The sequence below is a fragment of the Akebia trifoliata genome, chromosome 8 (genome assembly GCF_017979445.1).
Source record: "Akebia trifoliata isolate Shusen 1 chromosome 8, ASM1797944v1, whole genome shotgun sequence".
In the NCBI taxonomy this organism is placed as follows: Eukaryota; Viridiplantae; Streptophyta; class Magnoliopsida; order Ranunculales; family Lardizabalaceae; genus Akebia; species Akebia trifoliata.
Genome location: NC_141382.1, coordinates 4065045 through 4083760, shown reverse-complemented (window position 1 = coordinate 4083760; position 18716 = coordinate 4065045). Strand labels below are relative to the sequence as shown.

General features: G+C 34.3%; 2 protein-coding genes across 6 annotated transcripts; both read left to right on the top strand.

Moving 5' to 3' along the window:
• The first annotated feature begins 1027 nt into the window (after positions 1 to 1027).
• Positions 1028 to 8062, top strand: LOC147395569 (26S proteasome non-ATPase regulatory subunit 7 homolog A-like). Its single transcript, XM_086449816.1, has 10 exons — positions 1028 to 1440; positions 4662 to 4754; positions 4859 to 4940; positions 5882 to 5978; positions 6191 to 6266; positions 6433 to 6491; positions 6634 to 6756; positions 7208 to 7265; positions 7372 to 7457; positions 7684 to 8062. Exons 1-10 carry the CDS (start codon positions 1254 to 1256, stop codon positions 7753 to 7755), a joined length of 933 nt encoding a protein of 310 aa, XP_086305942.1. The 5' UTR covers positions 1028 to 1253; the 3' UTR covers positions 7756 to 8062.
• A 1319-nt stretch (positions 8063 to 9381) lies between these two features.
• SETH1 (phosphatidylinositolglycan synthase family protein) lies at positions 9382 to 17344 on the top strand. 5 transcript variants are annotated; one of them, XM_086449819.1, is made up of 5 exons: positions 9382 to 9872; positions 11583 to 11650; positions 12469 to 12527; positions 14936 to 15063; positions 16017 to 17344. In XM_086449819.1, exon 5 carries the CDS (start codon positions 16174 to 16176, stop codon positions 17083 to 17085), a length of 912 nt encoding a protein of 303 aa, XP_086305945.1. In that variant the 5' UTR covers positions 9382 to 9872; positions 11583 to 11650; positions 12469 to 12527; positions 14936 to 15063; positions 16017 to 16173; the 3' UTR covers positions 17086 to 17344. The 5 variants fall into 5 exon arrangements, with proteins under 5 accessions (XP_086305945.1, XP_086305943.1, XP_086305944.1 ...); XM_086449817.1 differs by lacking the exon at positions 11583 to 11650; XM_086449818.1 differs by lacking the exons at positions 11583 to 11650; positions 12469 to 12527.
• The last annotated feature ends 1372 nt before the right edge of the window (positions 17345 to 18716 follow it).

The window sequence follows — 18716 nt, the reverse complement described above, 5'->3', positions numbered from 1 at the left end:
AAACATTTCCCTTCTTGAAAAACTCCCAAAAGATAGGATAAACAAAAGAGGGTTACTATTGCATGCCAACTTTTACTCATGCCACACAAATTCCTATATATTCTACGGTTAGATATATATATATATATATATGGGTCGGGTTCCTGCGACACACATATAGACAACGTGTTTGTCTTATATGGGCAAAAATGTTTGGAATGGGCTGATTTTTTGTGAGGATGATCTCTGTGATGAGGGGATCATCCTGGCAAAAAATCATCCCATTCCAAAACTTGTAACACTCGCACGTTACACGCACCTATTCCAAAATCGAGCTTACGTCTAACTAGGAGACCGGATGAGCCAGGGCCAGAACCAAGGCATATGGGACCTTCCCCCAAGCACGTTCAACACTCGCACGTTACACGCACCTGGTGAGTGAAGGAAAGATCTTGCGGGTGGTCCTGAGAAAATATTGCTCATGCTAGGTTTCAAACACACAACCTACAAACTCTAAAATTGTATAATAAATCTCTCTCTTTTTTTTATAAATACCCCTTTAATTTTATTGTCTTTTCTTTTTCAACACTCCTCTAACTTTATTGTTTTTACTGGGATTATCAGTGGTTTGGATCAAACCCAAAATTCAATCCATTATTCTAATCCAGAAACTTTGAGTATGGATCAATGTTTTAAATTTTGTTCAGGATCCAATTCAATAAGATTTCAATGTGGTGTATTATTGGATTAGATTTGGATCAACCATTTTCTAATATGATAATATGTTAAAAAGAATATAAATTATATATTTGTTAAGATTATATAAAATCGAGTTTGGCCATATCCAGACTTGATCCGATTGATAATGGATCGGATCTGGATCTTAATATTGAGATCCAATAAAAATCCGATGTGATAAGGGTTTGGTATGATCCAATACTTATAGGATCAATACCAATAATACCCTAAAATTTTGTTATCTTTCCTCTTTTACCTCTTTGATTTTTACCGCCAGGAAGACGATCGTGTTGTAGCGGCAGTGCGTCAAGTTACAAATCCAAAGTAAGACGAAAATAAGGCCTTTCCTTTCGTTTGTGTCCCGGAGATTTTCCAGACTTTCAGTATTACGAAGCTCTCCGGAAAATCTCTCTCGGGTTTTCGAAAGAACAGAAAGGTAAGATTCAAGAGAAGATTTCTGGAGAAAACGAAGGAACTCGGTTAGGGTTTATTAGAGACGAACTTGGGCTGATCTCAGCCGTTTATTTAACCTAGTGATGGACGTGATCAAGACGCAGCAGATCTCTGCGAAGCCGATCGAGAAGGTCATAGTTCATCCTCTCGTTCTTCTGAGCATCGTTGATAACTATAACAGAGTTGCGAGAGATACTCGTAAACGTGTTATTGGTGTTCTACTCGGGAGTTCATTTAAAGGAACAGTTGATGTCACCAACAGCTATGCAGGTTCGATCTTTAATCTCTTCTAAGAATATGAAAGGTTCCCCTTATTTATTTATTTTTATTTTTATTTTTTTAATTTTAGGTTAATTTTGTTTCCTTGTGTTTAGATCTGAATTGTTGCAATTTAGCTTCGATTAGGGTTTGTAACTTTTTGGGTTTGAGGTTGTGATACTTTATGTAGTCAGATTTGTTCAACATTACAGAAATTGTTGCACTTAAAAGGAAAAAAATCTTCAAATTGAGGTTTTTTAGTGTAGTGATTATGATTTAGGAATGTGTATGTAATTTGGAATTGGAAATGAGAGTTAGGGTTTTGCAATTTTGGCATTAGTACAAAATACAGTAATGGAATGGTCCGCAAGTTTAGGGTTTTGGTTACCCCATACATGAAATTAAGGTTTGAGGTTTATAGATATGGGTTTTGACGATGTTCAAGAATCTTAAAATTTGGTGTTTAAGACTCTTTAAATAATAAGATTCAGAACGGACACTTATCCTTTAACCAATCATAAAAGTGAGTGTTCTTGACAGTTGAAACATCAATGAATTCACCCTAACTATGTTAGATCATTTACAATGGAGCTAGTTGTGGGTCTGCTTGTGTTAGACCCACTAACGTATTTTTGTTTTTTTGTTCCAATAGACTAGTTGAAAACACTTTTTAGTGTGTCAGATTTTAAAGTTGTTTTTAGAGCAACTCCGATGGAACCGTTAGAAAACTACTATTAAAAGGTGTTAAAATGCCATTTCTTCCACATCAATCCCACTAAATGTTTCTTTTAATATATATATATATATATATAAAATTTTATTTTATTTTATTTTCGAATGGGTTGGATGCCAATGTGACTAGTTTAATTGCTAGTTATAATTAACATCTTTGAAGTCTAACACACTAAAAAGTGTTTTTGGCGAGTCCATTTGAGAAAAAAATGGAAGAATGTTAGTAGGTGTGACACAAGCAGGCCACAAATAGTTCTATTGTAAATACTCTTAATTGTGGCTAACAATTAAGCTAGGCACGTTGGCATTCAACCTATCCAAAATTTAAAAAAAAAATCATTTAATGGGACCGGTATGGAGGAAATAGGGGTTTTAACATGTACAATAGAGCTCATAGTTAGTTACAATAGATTTGTTTATTAGTGGATAGTAAATGTGACATTTTTTAGTGACTTTTTTAACAGCTCTATTTGAATTGCTCTTAGGATTTGGGTCTATTGCAGTGTTAAGTCTGGTGTCCTACGATGAAAGGGTTGGTTGGAGTACCAATAAAAAAGGGGGTTGTTTGGAGCAAATACAATAGAATTAGATTGGGTTCTAGAACCATTATTACAGGTCCAAGTGGTTGTGTTCCTATGATGATATCAAGAAGAATTTTGATTTTATGGCCGGTAGTGGATGGGATGTTTTATTGGAGATATGTGGTAAGGTGGTGTTCAAAGTGCCCAACATTATTACCATATATGGGTTAATTTTTGAAGATGTGGTTTGTGGAATACTCAAGGTGGTACTTGTGGTCATGGTTCAAAATATTAGAATGTATTGGACGATACTTATTAGTATCTGCTAAGACCAATATGAAGCATTGATTTCGAAACTTTCTATGTTTCTGATTGAATCCCTCTTTGTAAACAAAGGGAAATTTAAAGTTGTTCTCGAGATTCATAGCGTGATTAATTCCAATCCCTCTTTATGTGGGGGTTAAAAGGCGTGGGATCCACCATTGTATTTTATTATATAGATATTTAATATTTTTTAGCACAACATATATTAAAGAGAATCAAGAAATGGATACAAGGAGAGGTTTAGTAAACCTGCCCAAAGAAACGAAAGAAAAATAAAAGCTTTGAAAAGAGGGGGAAAAAACAATGGAGCAGCCCCTCTATCCCTTATTACAACTTACTCCGCTGTTTGACATACCGATTCTCATCTAAATATAAGTCTTCAAAGAAGAGACCCTTAGATTCCTTACAAATCTTACACCAAAAATATCTCAAGCCCATAGCAGAGATAATAACCTCATGAATCAAATGTTCTAAACCTTTAAGACACAAGAGTTTCTTTTGTTCCAGACCCCCCAACACATGAAAAATGGAGTAAGCCCCAAAGAATTCTCTTTCTCCATGCTAAAGCTATGTATTGCCAATATTTAAAAAGAGCTGAAAGAGATTTGGGGAAACACCAATATCAATTGAATAATAGTGTTAAATTAGACCAAATAGTGTGAGTGAAGTATCAACAAATGATTTGTAGTCTCACTACTGGATTTTCAAAGGAAACAAAAGTCAATTAAGGTGATACCAGGGATCAATGCTGCTTTTGAGGGAACTTTTGAACCCTAAATAGCAACACTATGAAAAAATTGAGTTGGAAGAAGAATCAACAAATGATAAAATGATCTAATAGAGAAAACTCTGTCCCTATTGATATGCCAAATCCCATGGTTTTATTTCTGAAGAATTATGGGGATGGAGATTTGGCTAATGAGATGGGACATTGCCTCAAAACTCCGAATCGTAGAACCTTTTTCGGGATATGAAGTCTCAGGATAACCCATCCACTACCCGAACCATGAATTCTTTGATCGACTGCCTCTTCTTAAAGGAAACAAAATAATAGGATCGGAAATACATATTTGAAAGGAGTCGAATCAGTGCAAAAGGCATGGACTTGGTGCATTTCCATGGTGCAATCCTAATGTTAATGGAAACTTTCATGTGCCACCACCAACCGTTCTAGTGTACCAATGTGCCTACAACTTCTATGCACATGTCCTTAATAACATCAATATACTCACTCAAACTCCCTTTTTCTTTCTCTTCTGTTGGTTAATTTGTTTCTGCCTTACATTACATGCTGCTTTCCAGATGAGTGTCGATATCTTGCTTGTCAGGTATAGCTTGGTTTGGTTGTGCAACAGAGCACGACTTGCAGCAAATATTTCATTGGCTCATATTTTATAAAAATAACACATTCTTCAAATTTGGGAGTATCATGTTGAAAAACATCTAGTTAATAATAGCTTGGACTTATCCAAAATAAAATAAAATAATATAATAATAATAATAGCTTGGACACCATCATTCTCCCAATTTATCGACTACCTTTCTTTCCTGATAGGTTTTTACTCATCCACGACCTGGTTTCTAAAGGCTGTTATTTTGTGTGATAAGATGCATTGATTGCTGTTGTTGCTAAATGTTAGAATCTCAAATTTGCAGTACCTTTTGAAGAAGATGACAAGGATCCAAGCATCTGGTTTCTTGATCACAACTACCATGAATCAATGTTCTCCATGTTCAAGAGAATAAATGGTATTACTTTCTTTTGATACTAATGAAGTTTCTCCAACACACTTGTGTTTCAGGTATGGTGTCTTCTTTCCTTTTATGACCAAATTGATTAATATTTGTTTCAGCCAAGGAGCATGTTGTAGGTTGGTACAGCACAGGTCCGAAACTGCGGGAAAATGATCTGGATATTCATGGATTATTTCATGAGTAAGTTTATTTCTAAAAGAAACAGATTTATTGCAGGGACCGTAATAAAACCACATCATGCATTATCTTGCCTTATGTGTTCTTGTTCCCCTTGTTTACAAAGTCTTCCGTTTGTTCTGTTATTCAAATTTAACTAGTCACATTTTGCTTGATTCCACTGCTCAGTTGGAATGGGACCTTCTTCAATATAAACATGAAGCTTGAATGTCTGGATTAGGGGAGAACAGCTGAAATGTATATAATTATCAGTCTTCTCTATTGGGATTCAAATAGGATCCGAATCGGTTGGGTAAAGATTTGATTCAAATACTAGGATCCAAATCGTAAGTCATAGAATTTTAACTCACTACTGCTGTTACAGATTAGTAGAAAATTGTAGGAGAGAGCATGCAAACTAAGGTGTATAGATGATTTGATTACTTACTAATAGACCTTTTATAAGAGTATTCATAGTTATTTGTGTGCACCAATAGTGTCATTGGGCACGCAAGCTGCTCCCATTTTTATGTATTATTTAACTTGTAGAGTCTTTATACCGTGAAACGACATTTATGCTAGAAGGTCTCACTTAACCTATATAGGAAATATTTATCTGTTAACTGAGACATGTTTATGAAACAAATAATTATAAATCTATACCCAAAACATGACTACAAAAGCCTTTTAATTGCTTATGATAGTTGGTCTTTAGACATGTTCTTAGTTTCCAATTTTCTAGTAATCTTATTTGAACACTGATGTTATGTTTCAGATTTCTAGTTTATCATATTACTCTTTTAACTATGTGTGGGATACTGGGATTATAAAAAGAAAATGGAGTAATGGTCCTTGTTTGTATTAAGTGTGTGTCTCTTCACTGTGTGAATTTAAATTAAACCTTGGATTGTTCTTTTTCTTTTCTTTTTTCCCCATTTTTTTTTAAGTTCATTTTGATATTGCAGCTACGTTCCCAACCCTGTGTTGGTCATTATCGATGTCCAACCGAAAGAGCTGGGAATACCAACTAAAGCTTACTATGCTGTTGAGGAGGTTAAAGAGGTGAGAAAATCAATTACTTTTCAATATATGCCGTTCCAAGCCTTTTCCCCCTTTTTTCATTGGTTGTAAATGTTTTCAACTGACCCAATCGTGTAGAATATTGACATATTATTAAAAAAATAATCTTTTCTATATTTTTTAAGTGTTAGAAACTATTCTCCATGTGTACTTACATACTATGAGCTTAAACAAATATTTGCCTATGGTTACAGAATGCCACTCAGAAAAGCCAGAAGGTGTTTGTGCACGTTCCTTCAGAAATTGCTGCTCATGAAGTTGAGGAAATTGGTATGCTTTTTAGAGAAAAAAAAAAAAAAAAAAAAAACTGTTATATCTGTTTGACAGTTTTCTTTTCTTTCCTCTATATTGGATATGAAGTAAATGCAAGTTTTTGGACTAACTTGATCCTTGATTTTTCAATCCTGAGTGCTTTTTCTGTGTCATCCTTCATTAGGAGTGGAGCACTTGCTCAGGGATGTGAAGGATACGACCATTAGCACACTAGCAACAGAGGTTTGTTTCTTCACAGACCCAATTCTTGTCTACTGTTTCTTATTTGAAAATTTCAATGCATCAAAATGTCATATAGAAATGAATGCTTGTATTCTTTAAATGTTTTTAACATTTACATTAGGTTCTCTTTTGTCCTGTATAGGTTACCGGAAAACTTGCAGCTTTGAAGGGGCTGGATGCACGACTTCGAGAGATACGTGGTTATCTTGATCTTGTTGTCGATGGAAAGCTCCCACTAAATCATGAGATTATGTACCATTTGCAGGTACACTTTTCTTCTTTGTACAAATTTTTTTTTTTTAACTTCCTAATGCTTAGTTTATATTCCTTTTTGAGGTATGACCATGATCTGTGTTCTCTGACATTGGTTTCATGTTCTAATTTGTTGATTTAATTCACTGTCCCTTAAAAAGGTCTTGTACCCAATCCCCGCACACCGAGTCTCAGTCTTACCTTTTTTGAGTCTCAGTCTAAACTGATCTCATCTTTTATCAAGTAAAATCTTAGAAGATTTCTTTCTTTCCAAACAAACTGAGAGACACAATTTGATCCTTTTTAAAGACAGGTAAAGAATTTTCTGGGTTTAAAGAAAATTCCCTTTGCCCTGCTATACAATAATGTCTGACCTTGTAACTTTGTTCTTCGTACTTGGGGCTTGAAGTTGCATTCAGATTCTGATTTTATGTTTGAATTCTTATCAAAATACTTCCTTGCAGGATGTGTTTAACCTACTTCCGAATCTCAATGTGTCTGAGTTGATCAAAGCTTTTGCAGGTAAAGAAACGCCATGGGCTTTTTTTTTTTTTGTTGTTGCATTTTTTGGCTGGTCTATCCGATAACTTTTTGGATCATTGATGTCTTTTTACCACTTCACATGCAGTGAAAACAAATGATATGATGCTGGTTATCTATCTTTCTTCCCTCATTCGGAGTGTTATTGCTCTCCACAACCTCATCAACAACAAGGTGGTGTGCTTTCTCCTTAAATTAATTGGTCTTTTTGGTCAAGTGCATCCTTTAAACATTAATTTGCATTTACCAACTTATGTTATTAGTTTGAATTTCCTAATTACTTACTAACTAATGCTTGAAAATTTTATTTAATGAGAACTTGATTAAGTTCATAAGCGTTCCTTTTTATGAAAATGTTGGATATAATCTAATGAATTCAAGTATGTGAGTTTGATTTCAGATGCTCAATAAAGAACATGAGAAAGCTGAAGATTCAAAGCCAACTGCTATACCAGCTGTGGCTGGGAGCTAGAATTGGGGTTCCATTGAGCTTGAAGTTTCTGCCATTGAAGAGCTCAACTTTCTAGTGATAAGAGAGTAAGACAATCAGATGTTTCTCCTCGGCGAAGTGTTGAGAATTTTGTATTCCAAGTCAGATAATAGAGAGGAGGGATGAAGGGATCATTGCTCAAAATCTTTCATTCCCTCTTTTACTTGTTCGGATAATATTTATGAACTCATTTGTATTTTGTTAAGCCGTGTATTATTTCAAATACCCTTGGATAATACAAATTAAACATCTGATTGGTATCTGAACTCAAAACTCGTTGCCTTTGTTATTTGATGCTTTTTCTCGTTAAAGTTTGTTTGAATTTTCATTGATTGAACACGATTATTTTCTATTGTTTATAATTAATAGGTTGTGCTTGGTAATGAATATTGACTTCTTAACACAATTTAGGTTGCATCGTGTACTGTGGCCTATTTCGAAGCTTTGTGGGAATTTTCTTCACATGGTGGAAACGCATCATTATTTAACTCTCGCATCGAAGGGTTCATCTAATTGTCAGAAAATATGTATCTTGGTTATGCTATATTTTTGTTTAGTACATAAAGTGAACGTTGCCTGGTACATGATTTTCTCAGGAATGCACATCAAGAAGGTTTCACTTTCTTGATGTTGGGACATCAACGCTGATTTTCCCGGGGGGCTATTGGTTACTAAAAAGCTCTCTGACTTGAGGACTTTTTAAGTGAGTAATGCAAGGACTCTTGTTTAACTATTTATTTTAATCATAACACATTCTTTCACGTTGGTATGTGTTATTAGATGCAATTATGCTGTAAATACACTAAATTAGATCGAATTAAAGGTTGTCGTTCGAAAGGATTGCATATATATATATATATATATATTAGGTCTAGGTCGCATTACATTTTTGTAGAGATTTTTTATATCATTTGAATATTCATTTTTCCAAAGATTTCACTAATTCAAAGGTATTTTTTTTCCAACTAATGATAATTGGACTCCCTTTTTTCTATACTTTCTGACCTAATAGTGTACAGAGCCATAAATCTTTTACTTGTGTATCCCAAAACAAAGGATCTATGATTTTGTGAAGGGAGCATACAAGTGTACAAAAATGGGAGTTAGATTCTCACAACTCTTCTTTTTTTTTTTTTTTTGGGGAATATATTTACTTCTGATTTATTTCACAATGTGTTGGTTGAAACATTATGACAAATAGCGATAAAAACTAGCATTAATCAAAATATTTAAATCAAAGAATAAGTCATATTTGATTGTTCAAAAATCGGTAAACATTCTGGTATGATCTGATATTTTCAAAAAAAACAAAAAGAAACAAAGGTCTTATACCATTAACTATAACCATTCATAAATGCATCCCCCATAGTAGTGTAGTTAAGACTTACGATACAAATTGTTATAAACCTAGGTCTAAGGGGCTGTTCGTTTGAATTTCAAAAATCAGTTCTTTTTGTTTTTTAGTTTTTAAGTCTAAAAAAAAATAAAAAAATAAAAAAAACCGATGAACAATGTTCGTTTGGACTCCCCACGACTAACAACAGACGCCGAAAAACAACTCTTAAATAAAGCCATGTAAGGGAAGGCTTCTCGATTGGGCTTTTGCGCAGAGCTAGTTAAGGAAAAAACGATTTATATAAAAATACCGAAATACCCTCCATCTTTTTTCGAATTTCCAACGAAAATGTTAACCAAAAAACACTTTCATTTTATCGATTTTGAGGCTTTCAGCACAGGTGGCGTTACCTCTCTGTAATCTCTTCTTCTTCCCCAAAATTACTCCTCTCTGTTTGCTGTTTGCTGTGAACAAGAAGAAGAGGAAGGAGGAAGAACTCGGCTTAACTTCCTCACGAAGTAGGGAGCGGCAGGGGGACGAAGCGATTCGCAGCAAAATCCCACTTCGAACTCCATGTCTTACGCGAAGAAAGAGTTAGATCCGATTTGAGATTCAAGAGATTCCGATTCAACTTTTACAATATCTTCTAGGGTTTTATCATCGTCAACTCTTCTTCCTCTACTTCAACCGAAGACTCGGTTGCAAGAGACAATCGATAAGGTGTGGAACGAAGGAGGCGAACTCGAGTAGAAGACGACCTGAGGTATCCTCTCTCTCTTCTGGTTTTTTTCAAAAAATCTGAAGAGTATCATTTGAAATTGAGTAAATATGTTGAAATTGTGAAATGAGTTCAGTTTTTAGTGTGGATTTGTTCTTATTAACTGCGGTGGTTTTTTTTTTTTTTTTGTAATTGTATTTTTATGGATTATATGTGAAAAATTGTAGGTTGAAATGTCAAACAGTTTACAGTTCTGTTTTAGACATGGGTTTCTAACGATTGATTCATGGGTTTTGTGTAGATCGATTTGGAAGATTTGCACAAAATTCAATGTAGTTCGATTTGTAGAAAATAGGGCTGAAATTGTGAAATGGGTTCAGTTTATATGATTTTCCCTCTTGTGGTGTTATGTTTTTCAGTTTTTGAACTCCCAGTGATTGAACATTATACTAGTTTCAGCCTTGTCTGAAGATTTTTGTTGAAAACCAAAACCAGTATTAGTTCTGAGGGAGTGAGTGCTGATTTTTTTTTTTTTTTTGGTATTGGAATGAAAATCTAGAGTTTACATTCTTCCAGTGTCTTGCTCATCGGCTGCTAGTCCGGGCCTTCTTAAATGTACATTTTGCTTCTACTTTATACTTCACAGCCTGGAAGTGTTCCTTGAGTTCTCTACCAATTTTTTCTTCTTCTTGTACACTGTTCATATTATTTTGGTTTCAGATGTTAGTTAATTTCTTCCTAGGATTGTTTGTTGAACTTTGTGGAAAATTTTGTGAATATACCGATCTTTGCTGACTGCCAAGTATTGGTAGGGTCTTAGGAGTGAAATCTATACTGGAGAGAATACACTAGTAACCAATATCTTTCCATCTACCTCTAAGAACTAATTTGTGTAATTGGAAAATTCTGGTTCCCACTTTCTTAAGAAAATGTAAAGCTATGAAATCTGTGATTTCTCTCATTTAAGTTCAACAATTGGGATTAAAGAGTCCAATATAAATTAACCGTGATAATTTCATCATCAATATAATCTACATCATAAAAGGGAAGTTTAGATTATGCGAGTATGTAGAAGAGATTAGAGTAATAGGTCACATGTGATCTAGTTTTCTTCTCAATTCTAATCATTGTTTAGCCTAGGTGCTTTTACTCTTGCTCATCATGCGTCTTCAAGGCAATTGTCTTGGCTATCCCATTACAAAATCCATTAAAATATCAATCTATGGGGTTGTTGGGACTGGTAGTTGCAAGTGTGGCCTCATGTTTTATGTTGGTCCTTTAGACACGGAAATTCGACATTTGGTTGCGTATCACTAGGGGTGTCAATGGATAGTCGAAATCCGAATTCGAAAAATCGGATATTAGTCGAAATTTTCGGATATCAGATTCGGATTCGGATGTCATTTTAACATTCGAATGAGTTTCGGATACGAATTCGGATATTGCGATATCCGATTCGATAATATCCGCTCCAATAATAATACATATATTATATATTTATGTTTTACAACAAAACCTTATATATGTAAATATCTAGTGTATGTATTCGTGTCATACAGCAAAACTTATTTCAAATCTTTATCTTCTCAAAACGACCTTCATCTCTAAACACCAGACGACGTTAATGGTGGGTTTCCATTTCGATTGAACTCCGTTAGCACCATTTTCTCCGGCCGGCGAGCATTAGGTACCTACTCTCTCTCTCTTTCTCTCTCTCTCTCTCCGATCTGAACCAATCGGAGTGATTTTTTGAAGGAAATATGTGGGTTTCAAGTTCAATTGTGCGAACTCCGACACGTCTACTCCGGCCGGCGAGCATTCAGGTACATACTCTCTCTCTCTCTCTCTACAATCTAAACCCGCCAAAGTGATTTTTCAGATGAAATCCGTGGGTTTCGACTGTGCGAATTCAATCGGTCGGATATTATCGGATATCCGATATATATTTTCGGATTCGAATTCGAATGTTTGTTAGAGATATCCGATCGGATTCGAATTCGAATTTGGATAGTATTTTTTTTTTTATTCGAATTCGGATATAGTAGTATCCGATCGAATACCTATCCATTGACAGCCCTACGTATCACGTCGCATCCTTCTTCATTTTAGCCAAAATTATTTTTCAGCTTCCATAAGCTATGTTTTGTTGTCTTACTGTGACAGAGTATATATATGGTTTTATTTGGCTACGTTTTAAGTTTTAATGACATAATTTTTTTATACTAGTTGTCAACCTCTCACAACCCTTCTACATCTTGGTTTGATACCATCAATTCAATCCTAGAGCTTGTAGGTAGAGATGAATTCATGACGTTGCAACTCCTATGGTCATATGATATCACCAATGTACGCGTTTATTATACAATGCTTAATGAAGAATTCCATTGTAACTAAATCATAAAATAGTGGAACCAAAATAATGGCAATGCAAGAATAATTGAGGAATGCGTTTAAAATAGGCATCAGTCATTAACACCCATTGGAAAGAACTTGTATGCTTCGCATGGTTTCAATCTACACTTTGCACTAGTAACCAAGAAGAAATCGTTGTTTGAAAAGATCTCTAAAGATGTTTTTGGATACGGAACTTAGTAGGGATTTCAGATGTGATTACTGATATTTGTTCGATTGGTTTATACAGGCAATTTTTTTAAAAAAGGTGTAATTCTTGCAGTTGAGAAGCATATCAATCCATTGCTGGTTTGTTTCTCTCTTTTTTATTTTTATTTTTTCATTTTATTTGTTTAAACTTACCTCACATGTGAAATTTATATAAGATAAATGCAAATTTATGTAATTATTTGTTTTATGAATTTATTGATTATTCCTTATCCATTATTTTATTTTTAAATGAATATTTAAGTTGTCAAATGCCAAGACAAAAAGTAACAGAACCAAAAGAAACAGAATCAAAAATTGATTCCGCAAGATGGACACCCTATCTTCATAAGATTTTGTTTGATATCTGCGTAGAATTGGTTAAGAAGGGAAAAAGACGACCCGATACTTCATTAGATGTATCGGGGTATTTATCTCTAATGAAGCAATTCTAGACAACAACGGGGCTTAGTTACATTAAGAAGCAACAAAAGAATCACTGAGATAAAAGTAAAGTTATGCGGGCTAGATGGATTAAGTTAAAAGTTATGTTAGATTGTATATTATACAGGTATTTTTTTTATCAGGAAAATTTCATGTCTATTTTTAAAAGGAGATGCTGTCGAAATTTCAATAGAATTATAAAATTTATAAATTTATTTAAATTGAAAATATTTTTTATAATTTTTTAATATAAATTTATTTTATATATATCTAGTGTAATTATATATTTATTAAGGTATTCTGGTCATTTTACAAGAATCCAGCAATAAAAAGCTGTCAAATGAACAGGCTTTTCTGGCTTTTGTGCTTCTGTAACGAATAAGCTTCTGCTGGATATGGCTTTTCAAGCTCTGGGCTTCTGCTAACGAATAGATCCTAACTCACCATAAGATTCTAAAATCAGATAAGTGCCCAAAAATTCAATTAATAAATAATGTGTCTAGTTAAGGGCATACGTTAAAGTGCAATAAATACACTTCGAAAATTGGATTTTATACCTAAAATGACATTGAATTTTTTTATTGTCAAAATACCCTCAAATTCCAATTTCCAAAGTGTATTTATTTAACTTTAAAGTGGGTACAAGTTAACAAAATCCTTAAAGGTATTTTAGTATTAAAAAAAAAAAATTTTGAATAGTCTTTGTAGGGTAGGGGTGTCAATGGGTACCCATTTAACCGAAACCAGAATCGAAAACTTCGGATCCGATTCCCCTTTTATTGGAACTGATTAAAGTCGAGTCTAAAATGGGACCAAATCGATAGGAATTGGAACCATTAGGTTATATCCAATGGGTACTTGTGGGTACCCAAAGTCGATTTATGCCATTATTTCTTTTTATACTGTAGATGATTTAAAGTCTTCTTTTATTTCAAAAATAGCGCATATTCTATAAAGTTTTTCAATTTTTCATTAAACAGTATGGATTGGAGTCTAAAATGAGCTCTCTGCTAAAATTTATCACTTTTAAATAAGATAATTTTTTTATTTTTGAAAAAAAAATCATTAACTTATATATTTAGTATAACAAATTTTAACTAAGTTAATTTTTGTAGATAATATGCTAATTTTTTGACAATGATCTGAAATATTTTTCTTCTCATTTGATTCTTGAGAATTGGAACCAATGGGTACCCATGTTTTTTAGTGATTCTGGTTCCATTTATTTTGGAATCGGATCCGAATCCGACAAGAACCGAAACTGATACAAATATCAAGATTATGGTTCTAAGTTCCTTAGGAACTGAACCGGAACCAACCCATTGACACCCCTAAGTCTGGGTACAAAATTTAATTTTCAAAGTGTAGTTGAAGTGACCTCAAGATTGGACCTCACATCGCACATCTTGACGTGAATGTGTATGGAACGAATGAAAAAGTATATATGGTTCCTATCCACTTTCTCATCAAGAAGTGTGATGTGAGATACAAGATTGAGGTCAGGTGCCCTAACAAAACCCATAAATTATAAATTTGAATATTTGATATTAACTTTTTGAGGCGTGATAATCTGACTTAGGCATGTGACATAATCAACTTACTTGACGTAACAGGTTTGGAAACCATAGATTTCTCCGAGATACAAAACTGCACCTTTTTATAGGAACCGTAGTTTTGTATTTTGAGGAGGGCGCATCTACGGTTCCCGACCCTGTCACTTCAGGTAAGTCGATTGATTTGCCACGTGCCTAACTCAGACTATCAGGAACTCTTAACTTTTTTTAGTTCTCTAAGTGCCTCCCGAATCTCCGTTGCATTTTAGTTACCTTTTTTTTTTTTTTTTTTTTTTCAGTTAACGTATTTGAGCCTCTAAAACTCTTAACGTGTTTTTTTTTTTTTTTTGTCTTTTTTCGATCTATTTGAGTTAAGCTGTGAAGAAATTAAATGGAATTAGGGTCAGATCATTCCTTTTTACTTCTATTTTCTCATTTAATTTGAATCTATTTCTTCTCTTCTGTTTGAATTCTTGACTAAGAAGGTTCTTCTGATTGATCGAATAAAATCAGATTCTTGAAGAGGAAGGAAAGTGAGAAGTTGCAGCGTTAGATTCGATGGACTCCTGTGTTCCTTGAGGAAGAAACAAACAGAACCACTTTAACCATGGAGGGTTCTTGATCTTGATAAAATTTGATTGGTAAATTTCGTTTTTCTCCCAAACTCTTCTATCTTTGATTCAATGTTTGCGCTTAGAGCAACTTCTATTGAATTTCATGGATGTTTCATCAAGAAACCCTAAATTCTAGGTTGATTAGGGTTTTGGAATTCGTGGAGCTTATTAGGTTGCTTTTCCCTCTTTGAGTGGAAAAATTCACTCATGCATTTGTTGATTCCTATAATTAGTTTCCAATTTTTTTTCCTAAATTGGTTTTGCTCTGTTTGATTTTTCTGAATTTTGATGGTTTACTGTGGGGGTTTGCTCATTTGATTCTGAGCAGTTTATTAACAATTAGAGAGTAGATGGTGGGACATAATGGGATCTAGTTCCCATGGTTTCTATAGAAATATATAAATCTCAGGATTTCTGTTCAAATGAAATTAAAATCATCTATTACATCCTTTACATTATATCATAGGTCGTCCTTATCATAAGTTTTTTTATTAATAAGTGGAACTCAAGTCGTGATCATCATCATCATAATCAAAACCTTATCCCAAAAATCTGGGATTGGCTTTATAAAATCTTGTATGAAATGAAAAAGCGATTCCATGAAACCAAATAACTAAGTTTGTAGAATTCCTACTAGAGTTTTAGGTATGATAGTAATATAATTTAGTTAACATGTTGATCATGTGTTTTGCAAGCTATATCACTGTTACATTGGTTGTTGACCTCTCTCTTTGTGTTTCAGCTTGTTAGTCCTCTAAAGTTTCAGGAGTTTGGGCTTTAGAGTTTTAATGGTTGGCATTCTGGTTTATGGGTTAATAGTATTAAACGAATTTTCTATATTTCCAAATTCTTTAATTCGTTGTCTGTCAGGATAAGGATACGTAAGTCCTGATTTGAAAGAGATTTTGACCCATTTGATACTATAATTTTGGTCTTAAGGTCAAAAACTATGGCTTTAAGTCTTAGTTGCATTCTTGCAGATCCAGTTCAGTTTGTATTGAAGCCAACAGCACTATATTCAGATTTGGCTTTGGTGTTAGTTGCTGGAAAGAACTTGGGGAAATTCTGAGAAAGCCGGTGAATGCCAAGTGAATTGTAAGTTGTACGTGATTATATTTGTAAAGTTAGTGTGTACCAATGGAGAATATGGTGGAAGAGAATCCATCTCCCTCCCGACCCAAATGGAGAAAAGTAGCATACGGAGGGATGCAACCTGGATACGATGACAACTATACAGATGAGTCTTTTCTCGAAGGTATGGTCATGAATGCCAATGTTGTGAAGCGGGACATGTTGAAGGTGATGCAGGACTCGGTTTCCATCTCACAGTATCTATGCATTGTTGCTCTTGTAGTTTGTGTTTGGACCTTTACATTGGGGTCCACTATCAGCGAGGTTTCTCTCTTGTTGCTTGACGCCGGCCTTTTAGGTGCAGGTTTCTTAGTACTCCTTCTAACTGCAAAAACTCTTTCCCTTCACCTTCTCTTCCGTTATCTCCTCAACATATCTTTCTTCATTAGCGGCTTATATGTCTTGGCACCTATCTATCACACCCTTACTAGGTCTATCAGCTCCGACTCTATTTGGGCACTCATAGTCTCACTTCTCATAGTTCATCTCTTTTTGCATGACTACTCTGGATCCACCATAAGACCTCCCGGGGCTTTGACCAATCCAACCTTGACCAGCAACATCTCTTTAAATGCTTCTATCGTGGCCTCAGTTCTAATTGCTTCTCGTCTCCCATCAAGGCTCCATGTGTTTGCTATCGTGCTTTTCTCCTTGCAGGTCTTTCTCTTTGCCCCTCTTGTCACATATTGCATCAAGAAGTACTCTTTCAGACTGCACCTTGGATTCTCGTTTGGGTTAATGGTGGTGACCTTGGGGTTGGTGTTTACAGTGGACCGATTACTATTTGCACTGTTGTTAGGTCTATTGATTTTTGTCACAGTCGTGTGCCCATACTGGCTTATAAAAATTCAGGAGTACAAGTTTGAGATCAATGGTCCATGGGATGAAGCTAAGCTTTGCTTCGATATAACAGAGTGAGATCATCATAACCCATCTCTTTCAGAAAAGCTTTAATTGTTATGGGTTGCTGGTACCGGATATTCAAGTCTGTCGTGGTATTACTAGGTCCAAGATGCCTGGTTCATCTGTCACATTTTTTTGAACTTGTAAAATGGAGTAACAGTGAAGAAGCTAGACAAAGCTGATGAATGGGATGGTAGGTTATCTGATCCAGTTGAAACAATAAACTTGTAAACATCACTGAAATTAACCCAATATTTTGGTTTAGTTTTGCACAGTTTCTCCTACATGTTTAGATGTACAATAATTTGTATAAAGCATTGTAAAATAAAATATGAGAGATTCTATTGACACATCAACTTTTACTTACAAGACACCAATCCTTGTGAAATTAAATAGTTGTGTTATGAGTAGAAGTTGGTGTGTTAATATAAGCTTTCTAAAATATCCATTGATGTTAATGAATGGGATTTTGTTATGGGCAATGTTCAAGAGCCAATTATTTGGGCAATGAGTTTTGTCTTAGGTGGGTTAAAATTTTTGGAATGGGCTGATTTTTGGTGAGATCATCTTCACCAATGATAGCCTAACCAAAACTTCTAACCCTATGCTTACACGACCAAGAATTGTGGACCGTCCATTTTTTTTTAAATCCCTTATGATTGGTTTAGATGTTTCTGAATGGACTAATTTATTTTTGAGAGTATGATCTAATATGGTATAAAGATCCATCCTCATAAAAAATCAGCCAATTTCGAAACTTCTAACCCATGCTGGACAAAGTTGGTCAAATAATAGCGGTCGGACATGACCCTTTGGTTATAAACATAAATTTAACAGTAATTTGAATGAAACTTTCAATAATAGCACACCATATGCCCTAATCATGTGGAAACTTAATTTAGTTGTAGGACCCAAGAGACACTGAAATATTTGACCTTAGATCCATGAAATTATATTTGTTATACATTGAGTAGAAACATAAGGGATATTCTTAAGAATATGTCCAAGATATTCAATTGGGAGAGTAGCCTCCGTAAGGGTTAACTTGTAATTACGTGCCGTACAAAGAAGCTTTTCCACGTACGCGTCACACTGAATCACTGATTGGGGTGTAGAACAAAATTTAAATTTGGGAGTTTTGTGGTCATCTTTTTCAGGTCTTTGGCACAGAAGAAACAAAGATTATTGTTATTTACATTAATATCAACCCAACTAAGAGTAAACTTCTTACTTTTTGTACTAATAAAAGACAAGGCAATGAGGGCAGTTTGAAATTTTCAAAATTTTAATGTCCTCCTGAGGTTTTGAATTGTTAATGGATTAGATTCAGATTGGATTGGGTTGGAACTGGTACCACTCAAATAAATATTGAATCCAACTCTTATAGGATCAAGTTTTAATAAGATCTCAATATTAAGATCTAAACTCCATCCAATAAAAATTAGATTAGAATCTCGTACGAAACTGAGTCATCTCGATATCATTTACTAATGAGATGGATTAACACGTCTAAGGCTTCACACCACCATCTCACAAGATAAACTAGATCACTTGATATTTTAAAATCTTGGTCAAGTTTTCAATTAAGTAAATTGAGATTTTTTATAATTTGATTAAAATGATTATTATTTTTTCAAAACATGAGC

Coding starts and splice junctions, on each gene's coding strand:
- SETH1 (XM_086449821.1), top strand. CDS start 16,174: ATGGAGAATATGGTGGAAGAGAATCCATCTCCCTCCCGACCCAAATGG.
- LOC147395569 (XM_086449816.1), top strand. CDS start 1,254: ATGGACGTGATCAAGACGCAGCAGATCTCTGCGAAGCCGATCGAGAAG. Junction 4,755..4,858: donor CATGTTCAAGAGAATAAATG/GTATTACTTTCT, acceptor TATTTGTTTCAG/CCAAGGAGCATGTTGTAGGT. Junction 6,492..6,633: donor TTAGCACACTAGCAACAGAG/GTTTGTTTCTTC, acceptor TGTCCTGTATAG/GTTACCGGAAAACTTGCAGC.